General features: G+C 36.5%; 1 protein-coding gene across 5 annotated transcripts in view; it reads right to left on the bottom strand.

The window, feature by feature from the left end:
- CBLB (Cbl proto-oncogene B) overlaps positions 1–15133 on the bottom strand; it is a 214394-nt gene that overhangs the window by 6117 nt on the left and 193144 nt on the right. For all 5 annotated transcript variants that reach the window (XM_024120157.2, XM_024120159.2, XM_024120160.3 and 2 more), the window contains one exon: positions 7725–7844. In XM_024120157.2, coding sequence (XP_023975925.1) covers positions 7725–7844 — 120 coding nt within the window. The remainder of the gene's footprint in view (positions 1–7724; positions 7845–15133) is intronic.

Below are 15133 nucleotides of genomic sequence, written 5' to 3'. Positions count from 1 at the left end.
AAGACAGCCTCTTCAATAAGTGGTGCTGGGAAAACTGCACAGCTACATGTAAAAGAATGAAATTAGAACACTCCCTAACACCATACACAAAAATAAACTCAAAATGGATTAAAGACCTAAATGTAAGGCTAGACATTATAAAACTCTTACAGTGTTCTGCCTATGTTTTCCTCTATGACATAAATCACAGCAAGATCCTTTTTGACCCACCTCCTAGAGAAATGGAAATAAAAACAAAAATAAGGAAAACATAAACAAAATGAAAAGACAACCCACAGAATGGGAGAAAATACTTGCAAACAATGTGACTGACAAGGGATTAATCTCCAAAATTTACAAAGAGCTCAATATCCAAAAAACAACCCAATCAAAAAAATGGGCAGAAGCCCTAAATAGACATTTCTCCAAAGAAAACATACAGATGCCAAGAGACACATGAAAAGATGCTCAACAACATCACTAATTATTAGAGAAATGCAAATCAAAACTACAATGAGATATCACCTCACACCAGTCAGAATGGCCATCATGAAAAAGTCTACAAACAGTAAATGCTGGAGAGGGTGTGGAGAAAAGGGAACCCTCCTACACTGTTGGTGGGAACGTGAATGGTTACAGCCACTATGGAGAACAGTATGGAGGTTCCTTAAAAAGTTAAAAATAGAGCTACCATATGACCCTGCAATCCCACTCCTGGGCGTATATCCAGAGAAAAACATGATCTGAAAAGATACATGCACCCCAGTGTTCCTTGCAGCACCGTTAACAATAGCCAGACATGGAAGCAACCTACATGTCCATCGACAGAAGAATGGATAAATAAGATGTGGTACATATATACAATGGAATATTACTCAGTCATAAAAAAAATGAAATAATGCCATTTGCAGCAACATGGATGGACCTGGAGATTATCATACTTACTGAAGTCAGACAGAAAGACAAATATCATATGATATCACTTATATGTGGAATCTAAAAAAAATCATACAAATGAACTTGTTTACAAAATAGAAACAGACTCAGAGAGAAAAAACTTATGGTTTCCAGAGGGGAAGGGCTGGGGGAGAGGGAGAGATTGGGAGTTTGGGATTGACATGTACACTCTGCTATATTTAAAATAGATAATCAACAAGGACCTACTGTTTAGCACAGGGAACTCTGCTCAATACTCTGTAATAACCTAAATGGGAAAAGAATTTGAAAAAGAATAGATACATGTATATGTATAACTGAATCACTTCGCTGTACACCTGAAACTAACACAACATTGTTAATCAACTATACTCCAGTATAAAATAAAAAGTAAAAAAAATTTTTACTAGACCTGTATCTTATAGTAAATTTACATTTAAACTACTCAAAACATTAATATACAATATAGAAACTATTATACAAAATATATTTTACATGTGCAACTATAAATATATGTTATGTATTAAATTATCTCTGTTATTTGTATTTAAAATACTTAGCATAACATTTGTCCTGTAGTAAGTGCTTAACAAATTTTAAAAATGATTACTACATACAATCTGAGACATAATCTCTAAAATTATTTAGTAATTCATTGACGATACTTGGGATGGACATCAAGACTCTTAGACTACAGATTTTTTCAAGTATAACAATATCTGAGAATTAAAAGAAAAAATAATATAAATTAACTTATCAAGGCATAAAAGAAATCTCAAACACATCATGATTATGACTTTGTTACTCTCCTGTAAGTTGGAGCAATTATTTCTGGAACTCATTTATGTAAACTTGAATTGCTTCCACTACAGATATACTATTTAATTTTAGAAGGACATGTTTTTATACTATTGCATTTTAGAAGGACATGTTTTAATACACAGTTTTCACTAAATTACAAATAAAATATCTTCACATACACTAAGGTAGGTAATTATGATTGTTAGGGCCAAGGTTATAACTTTTTTAATACATCCAGAAAATGGTTATAAAAGAACTACATTAGTATTAGATTTGTAAGAAAAATGACCCCATGTTCAGTGGTTTTAAAACTGAAGCTGTATGTAAGGAAAAACATTTTAGGTAGTTGAACTATGGTAAAACTCCGTAATGCGGCAATTTCCTTTGTTGAAACACAAAACAAAATCTTAAAAACACAGTTTATCACTTATAACAATACACAATTCCCACTCTTATGTGAAATGAAGCCGTGATTTCCAGTTGAGGTCTTAATATAAAATTCATTCAACATCTGGTCACTTTTCCTTTAAGCTAGTAAAGGACAAGTAGTATTGGAATTATTCCTTTTATGAGACTTCCTTTATTTTGTAGGTATACTTGGCAATAATATCTGGTATCAGTTGCAAACACATTTAATACAAGTCATATTCTGAAATTTTAGTGTTATTTTTAAGTATGACCTTGAACATCCTTTTAAATACTAAGAATATTAAAAAAAAAATCTCGAGCTCAGCTGCATTTCATCAGCGTGAGCACAAACATATCATCATTACGACTTTGTATTCTAATGTAAGTTGGATTCCCTGGGTTTTTAAAGAATGGTATTCAAACTGTAGCACATTATATCTTACCACAAGAGAAAAGCAAACTTAAAAATGTCTAAAAACTCATGCATAGCTAGTATAGACATAAACCCTATGTGAAGAAATAAGCAGACTATTAGCAAAAACATTTGGCCCATATAAGGTATACGTAAGTTTAACACAAGCCAGTAAAATCCACTTACTCTAATTATCATTATGACATTCATATCATTAAACATTGTTACATCTACAAACTTCAGAAAATTATAAACTTTTATGGGGGGAGGAATAAAACATTTGGAAGGCTCTTTGTATATGCAGACATAGATTTACATGCACACATCCTTTTTAGAAAAAGGAAAGTATTTTTAAATCAAATTTTTTGAGTTAGAAATATTCTTTTCATAGAAAGCTTATATACATAAGTAAGTCACCATCAATTATTTACATCACCATAAAAAATAGGAGAAATGGAATTTATAAGATGCGGCAATTATACCAGAATCCTCAACGATCATCTTAAAAAGGCCTTAATATCAATAAAAACGTTACTGCAAAATAAGCACTATTAGTATTCCAAAGGCACACTGCATAGTCTTAAGTTTCTGATGGAAAGATCTAATCCAGAAGGCAAGCTGAGTCCCTCTCCTGGTGTGAAATAAACTAGTGGACAGCTTGGTAGCCCTGTGAAGCAGCATGTGAGCAAATATCTTGTTGGAAAATAGTATCTTATTTTCTGTGGTTTGACTGTGTTTGTAAAGAGAGCTCAGGGAGTAGGCTGAAATAGTTGATGTTACACCTAGCTGAGGCCCTCAGAGTAATAATCAGGACTATTTTATCACTCAGGTAAAGCCAGTTCAGGCTTCTGGTAAATGCCTATTTGGGGATGTTTCAACAGGGTTTGTGACTTAAAGTTCTTCCTTGAAATTTCTAGTGTAATGCTAACTGGAATTCCTACCAGTTGAAATCATATATGTGAATGATTTTCCTCTGGGCTCAACAATACCTGCATGTTATGGTGCAAACTGTAAAGAAGCTGTGAATATAGAGCATTTAGACCACAACTCTTCTCATAACTTGAGTATATGTTTCTGTTGATCCAGAGCTGGTGGTACTGAATATGTTATTTTAAATCAGTCATGGTACTCTTCTCAAAGTTGTATTTTAACATTATTTCCTTAAGGGATTTGCTTCCTTCTCCTATATATATTGTCAGATACTGTCTCTCCTTCTTGACTTTCACATTTTTTCATCATTCCGGAAATCTACCCTTTCAAATGGAAATACAGTGTTTCAGTGGGTACCCATGGATATATCTGAAATATTGGAATGACTAGAAGTAAATTGGTAAAAATAGCACAGACCAAAATTTGAAATGGTTAAAAAAATTTTCTGTTTTTCTGAGTTATAGTCAAGTGTAAAAACTTACAAAACTGCAGAGGGATTTTTGCATCTCCCATGCATGTCATCAAGTACAGAACTACTGTGCTGATAATTCTCAAAGCAGCTAAATAATTACCTTGATTTGGAAGTTACAGAATGGACAGCTCTCACTATTAACAAATCTGTGAACTGAGGTTTTGAGCTTAAAAGCAAACCAAATCCAGCAATACATAAAAAGGATCATACACCATGATCAAGTGGCATTTATCCCAGGGTTGCAAGGATTTTTCAATATCCATAAATCAATGTGATACACCATATTAAATTGAAGACTAAAAACCATATGATCATCTTAATAGATAAAAAAAAAGCTTTTGATAAAATTCAACATCATTTATGATAAAAACTATCCAGAAAGTGGGCATACAGGGAACATAATCTAAACACAGTGAAGAACACATAGGGCAAACCCACAACTAACATCATACTCAATAATGAAAAGTTGAAAGCATTCTCTCTAAGATCAGGAACAAGACAAGGTTGCCACACTCGCCACTTTTATTCAACATAGTTTTGGAAGTCCTAGCCATGGCAATCAGAGAAGAAAAAAAATAAAAAGAATCCAGATTGGAAAGGAAGAAGTAAAACTGTCACTGTTTGCAGACCACTTGATACTACACACAGAAAATCCTAAAGATGCCACCAGAAAACTACTAGAGCTCATCAATGAATTCTGTAAAGTTGCAGGATACAAAATTAATATACAGAAATCTGCCTCATTTCTATACATTAACAATGAAATATCAGAGAAATTAAGGAAACAATCCCATTTACCATCGCATCAAAAAGAATACAATACCTAGGAATAAACCTCCCTAAGGAGGCAAAAGACCTGTACTCTGAAAATTATAAGACACTGATGAAGGAAACTGAAGATGACACTAACAAATGGAAACCATGTTCTTGGATTGGAAGTATCAATATTGTTAAAATGACCATACTACCCAAGGCAATCTACAGATTCAATGCAATCCCTATCAAATTACCAATGGCATTTTTCACAGAACAAATAATTTTAAAATTTGTACTGAAACACAAAAGACCTTGAAGAGTCGAAACAGAGAAAGAAGAACAGAGCTGGAGGAATCATGCTCCCCGACTTCAGACGGTACTACAAAGCTACAGTAATAAAAATAGTATGGTACTGGCACAAAAATAGACACATACATCAATGAACAGGATAGAAAGCCCAGAAATAAACCCACACACTATGGTCAATTAATATATTGGGGTGGCCAAAAAGTTCATCCAGATTTTTCTGTAAGATATTATGGAAAAACCTGAAAAAAATTTTTGGCCAACACAGTATAACAAAGGAGGCAAGAATATACGATGGAGAAAAGACAGTCTCTTCAATAAGTGGCACTGGGAAAACTGGACAGCTATATGTAAAAGAATGAAATTAGAACATTCTCTAACACCATATACAAAAATAAACTCAAAATGGATTTAAAAATGTAAATGTAAGATCAGATACTATAAAACTCTTAGAGGAAAACCTAGGCAGAACACTCTTTGAGATAAACCACAGCAATATTTTTTGGATCCATTTCCTAGAGTAATGGATATAAGAGCAAAAAACCAAATGGGACCTAATTCCTGTGTTTGTTTTTTTTTTTTTTTGGCTGCACCACATGGCATGATGTGGAACTTCCCCAACCAGGGATCGAACCATGCCCCCTGCAGTGGAAGCGCAGAGTCTTAATCACTGGACCATCAGGGAAGTCCAAATGGGACCTAATTAAACTTAAAAGATTCTGCACAGCACAGGAAATTATAAACAAAACAAAAAGACGACCTACAGAAGGGGAGAAAATCTTTGCAAATGATGTGACCAAAAAGGGATTAACTTCCAAAATATACAAACAACTCATACAGCTCAATATCAAAAAAAAAAACCCAATCAAAAAATGGGCAGAAGACGTAAATAGACATTTCTCCAAAGATGATATACAGATGGCCAAGAGGCACATGGAAAGATGCTCAACACTGCTAATTATTAGAGAAATGCAGATGAAAACTACAATGTGGTATCACCTCACACCAGTCAGAATAGCCATCACCAAAATGTCTACAAATAATAAATGCTGGAGAGAGTGTGGAGAAAAGGGGACCCTCCTACACTGTTGGTGGGAATGTAAATTGGTGCAGTCATTATGGAGAACAGTATGAAGGTTCCTTAAAAAACTAAAAATTGAGTTACCATATGATCCAGCAATCCCATTCCTGGGCATATATCTGGAAAAGACAAACTAATTCTAAAAGACAGATGCACCTCAGTGTTCATAGCAGCACTGTTTACAACAGCCAAGATGTGGAAGCAACCTAGGTGTTCATTGACAGAAGAATGGATAAAGAAGATGTGATATATATACACAATGGAATATTACTCAGCCATAAAAACAAATGAAATAATAAGATGTGGAAGCAACCTAGGTGTTCATTGACAGAAGAATGGATAAAGAAGATGTGATATATATACACAATGGAATATTACTCAGCCATAAAAACAGATGAAATAATGCCATTTGCAGCAACATGGATGGACCTAGAGATTATCATACTAAGTGAAGTAAATCAAAGACAAGTATCATATGCTATCACTTATATGTGGAATCTAAAAAAATGATACAAAGTTATTTACAAAACTGAAACAGACTCACAGACATAGAAAACAAACTTATAGTTACCAAAGGGGAAAGGAGCAGGGAGGGATAAATTAGGAGTTTGAGATTAGCAGATACACACTACTATATATAAAATAGATAAACAACAAGGACCTACTGTATAGCACAGGAACAATCACTTGGCTGTACCGCTGAAACTAAAACATAATTGTAAATCAACTATACTTCAAAAAAAAAGTCAAAATACAGTTAATGAAAAAAATACTGATACAGGACAAAAATCTACATAGGAAAAACTTCTGATGTTCATAATTATGAGACAAATATATTGTTTCAATTGCTCAAAATATGTGTATGTTCACCATAACACAGATATCAGCTACTCTTCCCTCCTCACTTCTATCTATCCAATCATCCAAGAAACCTATGCTAGGCACTCTTCTGGACACCTGGGGATAAAGCAGTGAACCAAACCACTTGTGTATATTCAAAGAAATACTCTAGCAGATGAGATAGACAAGCAAATGAATGAAAGGTGCTATGAAGAAACATAAAGCAAAAGAAGGGGATAGAAAGTGACTGTGTAAAGTAGGGGGAGCTATTTTAGATATGGTGGTCGAGGAAGACCTCCCAAAGAAGCAAAGCAGCAACATTCCATTAATAATGGTTATGAGTACGACTTGTATTTACTTAAATGGTACAAGTTTCTACTTAATGACTGGCAGTAGAGCATTGCATGATAGCCCTAAATAAGCTATGAAAATGAATAGTTTGGTGCTAATACTAATTCTAAAGAGATTTCTTCCTTTAATGGAGAAATAAGAGAATGCAGCAGTTCGGTATATAAAGACCTCAATCCCATTTCTCATATCTGATAAGGCAAAACAAAAGTTAGAGAATGAATAGATTTTGAATCACAGAACATGCTTTACTGACATATCAAAGTTAACATTAAGGCTTAATGTTTTCTTTTCCATGAGACAATTTTGTAGGCATTCTTCTCATAAGCAAATGCAAAGGTGATAAAAATACTTTCTTAGGCTGGCAGTGCTCAATAATACACTGAATAAAAAGGTGCTCCAAAAAGCACTGTACAAACATAAGGTATTATTATTACTATTATTAGCCAACTCACCTGAAGATGAAGGAAGCTGATCATAGTCCTGTGATGTTCTGTTGGATTTGACATTTTCACCTGGTAATCTCCTAGCAGGAGGCAAAGGAACCTGGCCACTTGCTGGATCAAAGAAGGGATCTTAAAAATAAAGATAATTTTCAGATTAAAACTATTATCACTGCTAACTGGCTAAAGAAAAAAATTAGAAATTCTCTATAAAGATCAATTTTTGAAAATAGGAAAACATTTCATGACTGATAGTAACTTTTCTAATTTGCATATTTTCTAATTTATTCATCACTTGCTCAAATATGCTTTTCCCATTTATTCCTAAATAATACACACTACTTGGTAGTTTTCAGATCTCTTATTTGATGGTAAAATTGTTGATGGTAAAAACTGCTTCTAATTTTAATTTTCTGTCCCAGTCTGTCCTGTACAATGAATAGAAACTGTTGTAAAGTCAAAGAAAAAAATGGGTTTTGAATTTTGCCTGTAAGAATATTATATCAGTCAATCTGTCTAAGCATTAGGCAGACATAATCTGTAAAATGGACCTGACATTTGGGATTTGTGAGGATTAAATGAATTCATGTCTATGAAATCTCCTGTACATATAATGTGCCTTTTAAAATACTACACTGGGCATCCTATGCAAAAAATTGTTAGTTGGCTCACTGAACAATAAATTCAATTATTAAAAATTATGCTATTATTAACATTAAGGTTTGTATAAGTAGTAAAACGTGGGTTTTTTTTTTACCACCTTGGCAGAGAGGGGGAATCTGAAATAGTGAAAAATATGAATTGCAGACAAATTAAAAATTATTGTACTTCTTAATTATATTTATTAAAAATAGAGGGCTTCCCTGGTGGCGCAGTGGTTGAGAGTCCTCCTGCCGATGCAGGGGACACGGGTTCGTGCCCCAGTCCAGGAAGATCCCACATGCCGCCGAGCGCTGGGCCCGTGAGCCATGGCCGCTGGGCCTGCGCGTCTGGAGCCTGTGCTCCGCAACGGGAGAGGCCACAACAGTGAGAGGCCCGCATACCACAAAAAAAAAAAAAAAAAAAATAGAATGCGCGCCTGGAGCCTGTGCTCCGCAACGGGAGAGGCCACAACAGTGAGAGGCCCGCATACCACAAAAAAAAAAAAAAAAAAAATAGAATAATGGCAGAAGCTAATGGCAGAAAAAGATTTTATCAGTGCTACTACATTAAATCATTAGGACCATAAACCTACCTGGTTTAAAATTAGTAGTATATGAGTTTAAATCCATAGAACTGATTCATTTTCTGAGTAGATGAACATTACCTCTGCAACCTTTGGTTCACTAATAATTTATCATCTGCCACCACTGCCATCTCGGGCTCCTCTGTTTTCCTCTCTCATAACACTTTCTTTTATGTCTGTCTGCCAGTATCTCCAAAGGTACTGTAAGTTCTTTTCAGGGCAGGAACCTTATCTTACTTACTCAATTATGTTTGAATTGTATCTCCTAATAGAAACACAGTACCAAGAATACGGCTTGGTAAATAGCCTGCACTTCACAAATATTTACCTTTACCAAAATTAACTCGGATTCAGATTTTTCATAAATTCAAATTCTGTGAAATTTGTATTGCTAACATAAGGCTAAAATTATAACTGTTAAAGAAGACCTGATAAATATTTCATTGTTTTAACTTCCATTTGAGTTTGATATTAAAAATATGTAACAATTTGATTATTTGAGAAGGAAATACATGCCTATTTATATTAATTTTGACTAGCTGAAGTCATTATTTCCTTCCCCCATTTGCGTACAATAATTATCTCCAGCTTTACTGGAGACTTTTTTTTTAACCTAAGCAAGGCTACTTAATTTGCTTTCATTAATTTTGAAATTAAAGTAAGTCTTAGATTCTGAGTTTTCAATAACTGAAAAGCCTCATTAATTTTGCTGAAACATTTAGGAAGGAATAAGAAGATAAATCAAATTCCATGCAACAAATGTTAGTCTTTTGATTTGGAAGGCTAACCAAAGGAACCAAATGTGGTGATTTCTGCATAAATTTAGAAATTTCCCAAAGATTTACAGTTAAATATTCAATAAAATTTACTTTCAATTCTTGTTCATTCTAAAACATCACTGATATAATATTAAGTCAGAGAAAAGACTTTTATAATTACACTTTTTTATTTCCTAAGGGGTAAATTTATAGGTTTGTTAGATATACTTATGCTATTTCTAATCATCTATTTATTTAAAACTAAACATTAGATTCTGGATACATTACTGAGTCATAAATAGAGTACAAAATATACAGTAGTATGATATTGCTCCATTAATCTGTTGCACCTAAAAGGTCACTAGTTACGCTAAAAATATTACCAAAAATAGCACGAAATACTTAGTTCAGTTCTGAAGAACTACAATGCTTCATGTTAAGTTTGGCTACTGGTCAGGTATAGGGTAAACTGGGCTTCTGTAGCAAGTTATAAAGTTGAAAGCATTCCTGCTTCGATGGGAAAAGATATTATATATATAATGCAATTACTACAGAGAGTACAATAATTACCAAATTTGAAAATCAATAAAGTTTTTAAAAGTAAATTCTTCAAAAATTCATTAAAGTAAAATTTTATATCCACACTTAGGATTAAAACATACAAATTGAAAATACCAGAGCCAATGTACCATTTATATAGTAATACATGTTTGAGAAATGAATGAATGAATAAACACGATGGGATTAGTCTACTCTAAAAAGCAAAGTACAAATGCCTGTGATTTACAGTACGGTAATGCTAAATTGAAAAAATTTAAGACTTATTTTAAGAGTATTAAAAACTAAGGAAACACTGGGAGAAAAAGGTTTGCTAACTATGAAAGAAGTGGGGAAATATGCATCAATCAAAATTATGCTGTGTAAGAAGGAAACCTATCAAGTGGTTATCTCTGGGAGGAGGCCTTATGGAATTTTTTTCTTAATTCTTTTTTTTCCCTCACTATCTGAAACACTTCCAATTTCTTACTCAAGCATAGGAAAAGAGGCAAATAAAATTGAACAGTTAAAACAATGGCATCTTTCCTCTGGGGCTGTCCAAAAGCCATCTGAAAGATTTATCAGTTATTCTGAAAGTTTTAAAAGAATATCAATGCTAGATCTAATTGATAGAAGAGGATTTGAAGACCTATTTAGGTGAAACAAAGCTCCTCACTCTTTAACTCACATTCATAAAACCCCCATATGTAGTGATCTGGCCACTGATCAAGTCCTCAAGTGTTAGAGAACTCACTACCCCTCTGAGATATAAGAAGTATTAATAATCCAGGAAGCTTCTTAACAGGAATGAAATTTCCACTCCTAATTCTTCTCACTGGTTAGTCTTTGTCTCAGGAGACATGGAAGAAATCTAATGATTCTTTTACAAATACTGTGGTTGAAAGCAACTCTAATACATACTTAAGATCTTCTCATCTGTCGGTTAAACATCCTCAGTTCCTTTAATCTATAGTTTACATGGTGTGATTTTACTTCCCTTTCCCATCCTGGCAGCACTCCTCCAGATACAGCCTAGCCCTGGGTTTCTCCAACTTGAGCATGCATCAGAATCGCCCCCAAAGGCTTATGAAAACACAGATTGCTGGGTCCTACTCCCAGAGTTTCTGATTTAGTAAGTCTCGGGCAGGTCTAAAGAATTGGCATTTTTAACAAATTTCTAGGTAGTATGAATGCTGCTGGTCTCAAGACCACAATTTGAGAACCACGGCTCTACCCATCAATCCTTCAGCACCTGGACACAGTAGTCTCCACACTGGCTGAGCCTCAGGGAGGACCTTGCCTTACTCGACCTCTGATTTGAACTCTGTGAGTGCAACCCTCAGAGGCCATGAGAGTCCCTGGTAACTACGTCATGAGTGTGCTTCATAAAGGTCACAGTCAACCAAACCCCTAAGAACCCTTTCCAATAACTGTTGCTAATGATCCAAGTTTTCTTTATATTTTACTTATGCAATTGCATTTCTGGATCCCGTGGAAAACCTTCCTTCATCTCTAATAAAGTCAATTTGGCTAGCTTTTAGAGTTGAATTGTGACTTTAAGATTGGATAAGGACTTCAAAAGAGATTCCAGGTTAGAAATACAGTGAGGAAAAGGTTCAGTAAGGGCTGCCAAATACGTTGTGTATTTTGTGCACTGCACAAAGACATGCAGTAATGGGACTGAGCAGACTTAAATACAGCCTTGGCTTTGTTCCTGGAGCACTGGCCCTGGCACAAAGCAGAGGGAGGGGTGCCTATTTCAACCCACCAACACAAAAGAAATGCCTTTTTGTAATTCGGACAAAAGCACATATATGCTAGCAGTAGCCCTGGGTTTGGAGACAGTAAAGTGTAAAGCTTTTTTTGAGGACTCTTCAGGTTTTGTTAAGATATGACTGGCCTGTCCAGAGTAGATGGCTCATGTACAGCAGTGGGCATTACTATTTTGCCAAAAGAAATCTTGCATGAAGGCCTAAAATAGAAAACAGATGAAAGCAGCATCAGAGCTGTGCCCCTGCTTCGCTTCCCCCGCTTGATCATACAGGAGTCCTAAGGTGCCTTTGCAGAAACACAGGACCCTGTAGTTTGAAAACCACTACTATAGAGCAGTCACTGGGCTATAAGGCTGGAAAGGTGGACCCGACTCAGGTGTGCAGGGCACTGAATGCTGGAATAAAGAGGTAGGTTTGAGTAGGTATTTAATACAACATCATGGGGATATCCAATCTTTGTCTTTAATTAGGGATAATGATTTCCTCAAGGAAACCAAATCTTCATAATGCCAGAAAAGGCTTATCATTACACTGGACTAAAATTTTACAGATTAAACTATAGTGAAAATAATAGCAGTAACGTGCTCATATAGTCCATTTAAATTTAGCAATCACCATTGTTTACCTTGTATGGTTCTACAGCTATTAAGTTAAACTTTTGTTTATCATTTATAGAGTATTCTTTCATGGAGTTCAGTTCAGCATGAAGAACTGCTTCTGTGAATTTTCTATTACAATTCTTTAGACAGCGTAATGTGTTGAATACTTTGCAAAATGATACAGACAAGTGCTTATTTAAAGCTGAAAGAAATTTCATGTTCTACGATATCATTATGTTAAGAAGAATTAAAATATTTCTTTTGAAAAAGATGTGATCTATACATGTGGCTTAAAACTGAATAAAAATAGCTGACTCATTGGATCTCATAAAGGATCTGACAACAGATTAGAAATTTGTCCTGTTAATTATATGAGACTGGAAAGCGGGGAAAAGTTGCCATTTTTTTCCTCAGAAGTATTTATTATCGAGGGATATCAACATTACTTGAATGGAATTAGAATACTTCCATGCATAAAATGAGTTCAAGAGAGAGTCAACAGGTTCAAATGACCCTGCTCTGGTCCCATGTTAGCCTCACACCACAGGTTAAGGATAACTGCTACTGAGCCTACCTGGCAGCCAAGCAAAGCTATTTATGAAATAAAACAGTTTATACAACTTTCATTCTAATAAAAGGGGGCCTTTTTATTTTGAAGTGATTTTTTTAGTAATCTTGAGAAAAAACTTTTTGAAGATTTTTACAAAAGCAATATGAACACTGAAATTATGATAACTGAAATATTTTACAATTAATTCTTTTGATAAAAACAGGTTAAAGTGTGTGTTCGTGTATAAAAGTGTAAGAATTAAGTCAAGCCTGGAAAGCTTGACTTAATTTTAAAAGAAGGCACTACAGGGCAGAGAGAAGATGGCAGAAGAGTAAGACGCAGAGATCACCTTCCTCCCCACAAATACATCAGAAATACATCTACACGTGGAACTGCTCCTATAGAACACCCACTGAATGCTGGCAGAAGACCTCAGACCTCCCAAAAGGCAAGAAACTCCCACGTACCTGGCTGTGTGGATTAAAGGCTCTTGGTGCTCCAGCCAGGCGTCAGGGCTGTGCCTTTGAGGTGGGAGAACCAACTTCAGGACACTGGTCCACAAGAGACCTCCCAGCTCCATGTAATATCAAATGGCGAAAATCTCCCAGAGATCTCCATCTCAACACCAAGACCCAGCTTCACTCAACAACCAGCAAGCTACAGTGCTGGACATGCTTGTCTGCTCACCCACCGGGGCGGGCGGGGGCTGGGAGCTGAGCCTCGGGCTTCGGTCGGAAGCCGGGAGAGGACTGGGGTTGGCTGCGTGAACACAGCCTAAAGGGGTTAGTGCACCACAGCTAGTCAGGAGGGAGCCCGGGAGAAGTCTGGAGCTGCCGAAAAGGCAAGAGACCTTTTCTTCCCTCTTTGCTTCCTGGGGCTCGAAGAGAGGGGATTAAGCGCGCTGCGTAAAGGAGCTCCAGAAATGGGCGCGAGCCGCGGCTGTCAGCGCGGACACCAGAGACGGGTGTGGGATGCTAGGGCTGCTGCTGCCGCCACCAAGAAGCCTGTGTGCGAGCACAGGTCACTCTCCACACCTCCCCTCCCGGGAGCCTGTGCAGCCCGCCACTGCCGGGGTCCCGGGATCCAGGGACAGCTTCCCCGGGAGAACGCGCAAAGCGTCTCGGGCTGGTGCAGCGTCACGCCGGCCTCTGCCGCCGCAGGCTCGCCCCGTATCCGTGCCCCTCCCTCCACCCGGCCTGAGTGAGCCAGAGCCCCCGAATCAGCTGCTCCTTTAATCCTGTCCTGTCTGAGCAAAGAGCAGATGCCCTCGGACTACCTACGCGCAGAGGCGGGGCCAAGTCCAAAGCTGAACACCAGGAGCTGTGCGAACAAGAGGAGAGGGGGAGGTCTCTCCCCAGCAGCCTCAGAAGAGCGGATTAAAGCTCCACAATCAACTTGAAGTGTCCAGCATCTGTGGAATACCTGAATAGATAGCGAATCATCCCAAGTTGAGGAGGTGGACTTTGGGAGCAAGATATATTATTATTTTCCCCTTTTTCTCTTTTTGTGAGTGTGTATGTGTGTGCTGCTGTGTGAGATTTTGTCTGTATAGCTTTGCTTTCACCATTTGTCCTAGGGTTCTGACTGAACCGTTTTTTTTTTGTTGTTTTTTATAAAATTTTTCTTCTTAATAATTATTTTTTATTTTAATAACTTTATTTTATCCTACTTTATTTTATCTTCTGTCTTTCTTCCATTCTTTCTTCCTTCCTTTCTTCCTCCCTTCCTTCCTTCCTCCCTTTCTTCCTCTCTTCCTTCCTTTCTGGCTTGCTTCCTTCCTTCCTTCATTTCTTGCTTCCTTCCTTTTTTCCTTCCTTTCTTTCTTTCCTTTCTATTTGTTCTCCCTTTTATTCTGAGCCGTGTGGATTAAAGGCTCTTGGTGCCCCAGCCAGGTGTCAGGGCTGTGTCTCTGAGGTGGGAGAACCAACTTCAGGACACTGGTCCACAAGAGACCTCCCAGCTCCACATAATATCGAACGG

The sequence above is a fragment of the Physeter macrocephalus genome, chromosome 1 (genome assembly GCF_002837175.3).
Source record: "Physeter macrocephalus isolate SW-GA chromosome 1, ASM283717v5, whole genome shotgun sequence".
NCBI classification, from domain to species: domain Eukaryota; kingdom Metazoa; phylum Chordata; class Mammalia; order Artiodactyla; family Physeteridae; genus Physeter; species Physeter macrocephalus.
This window is presented reverse-complemented; position numbering and strand designations above follow the sequence as displayed.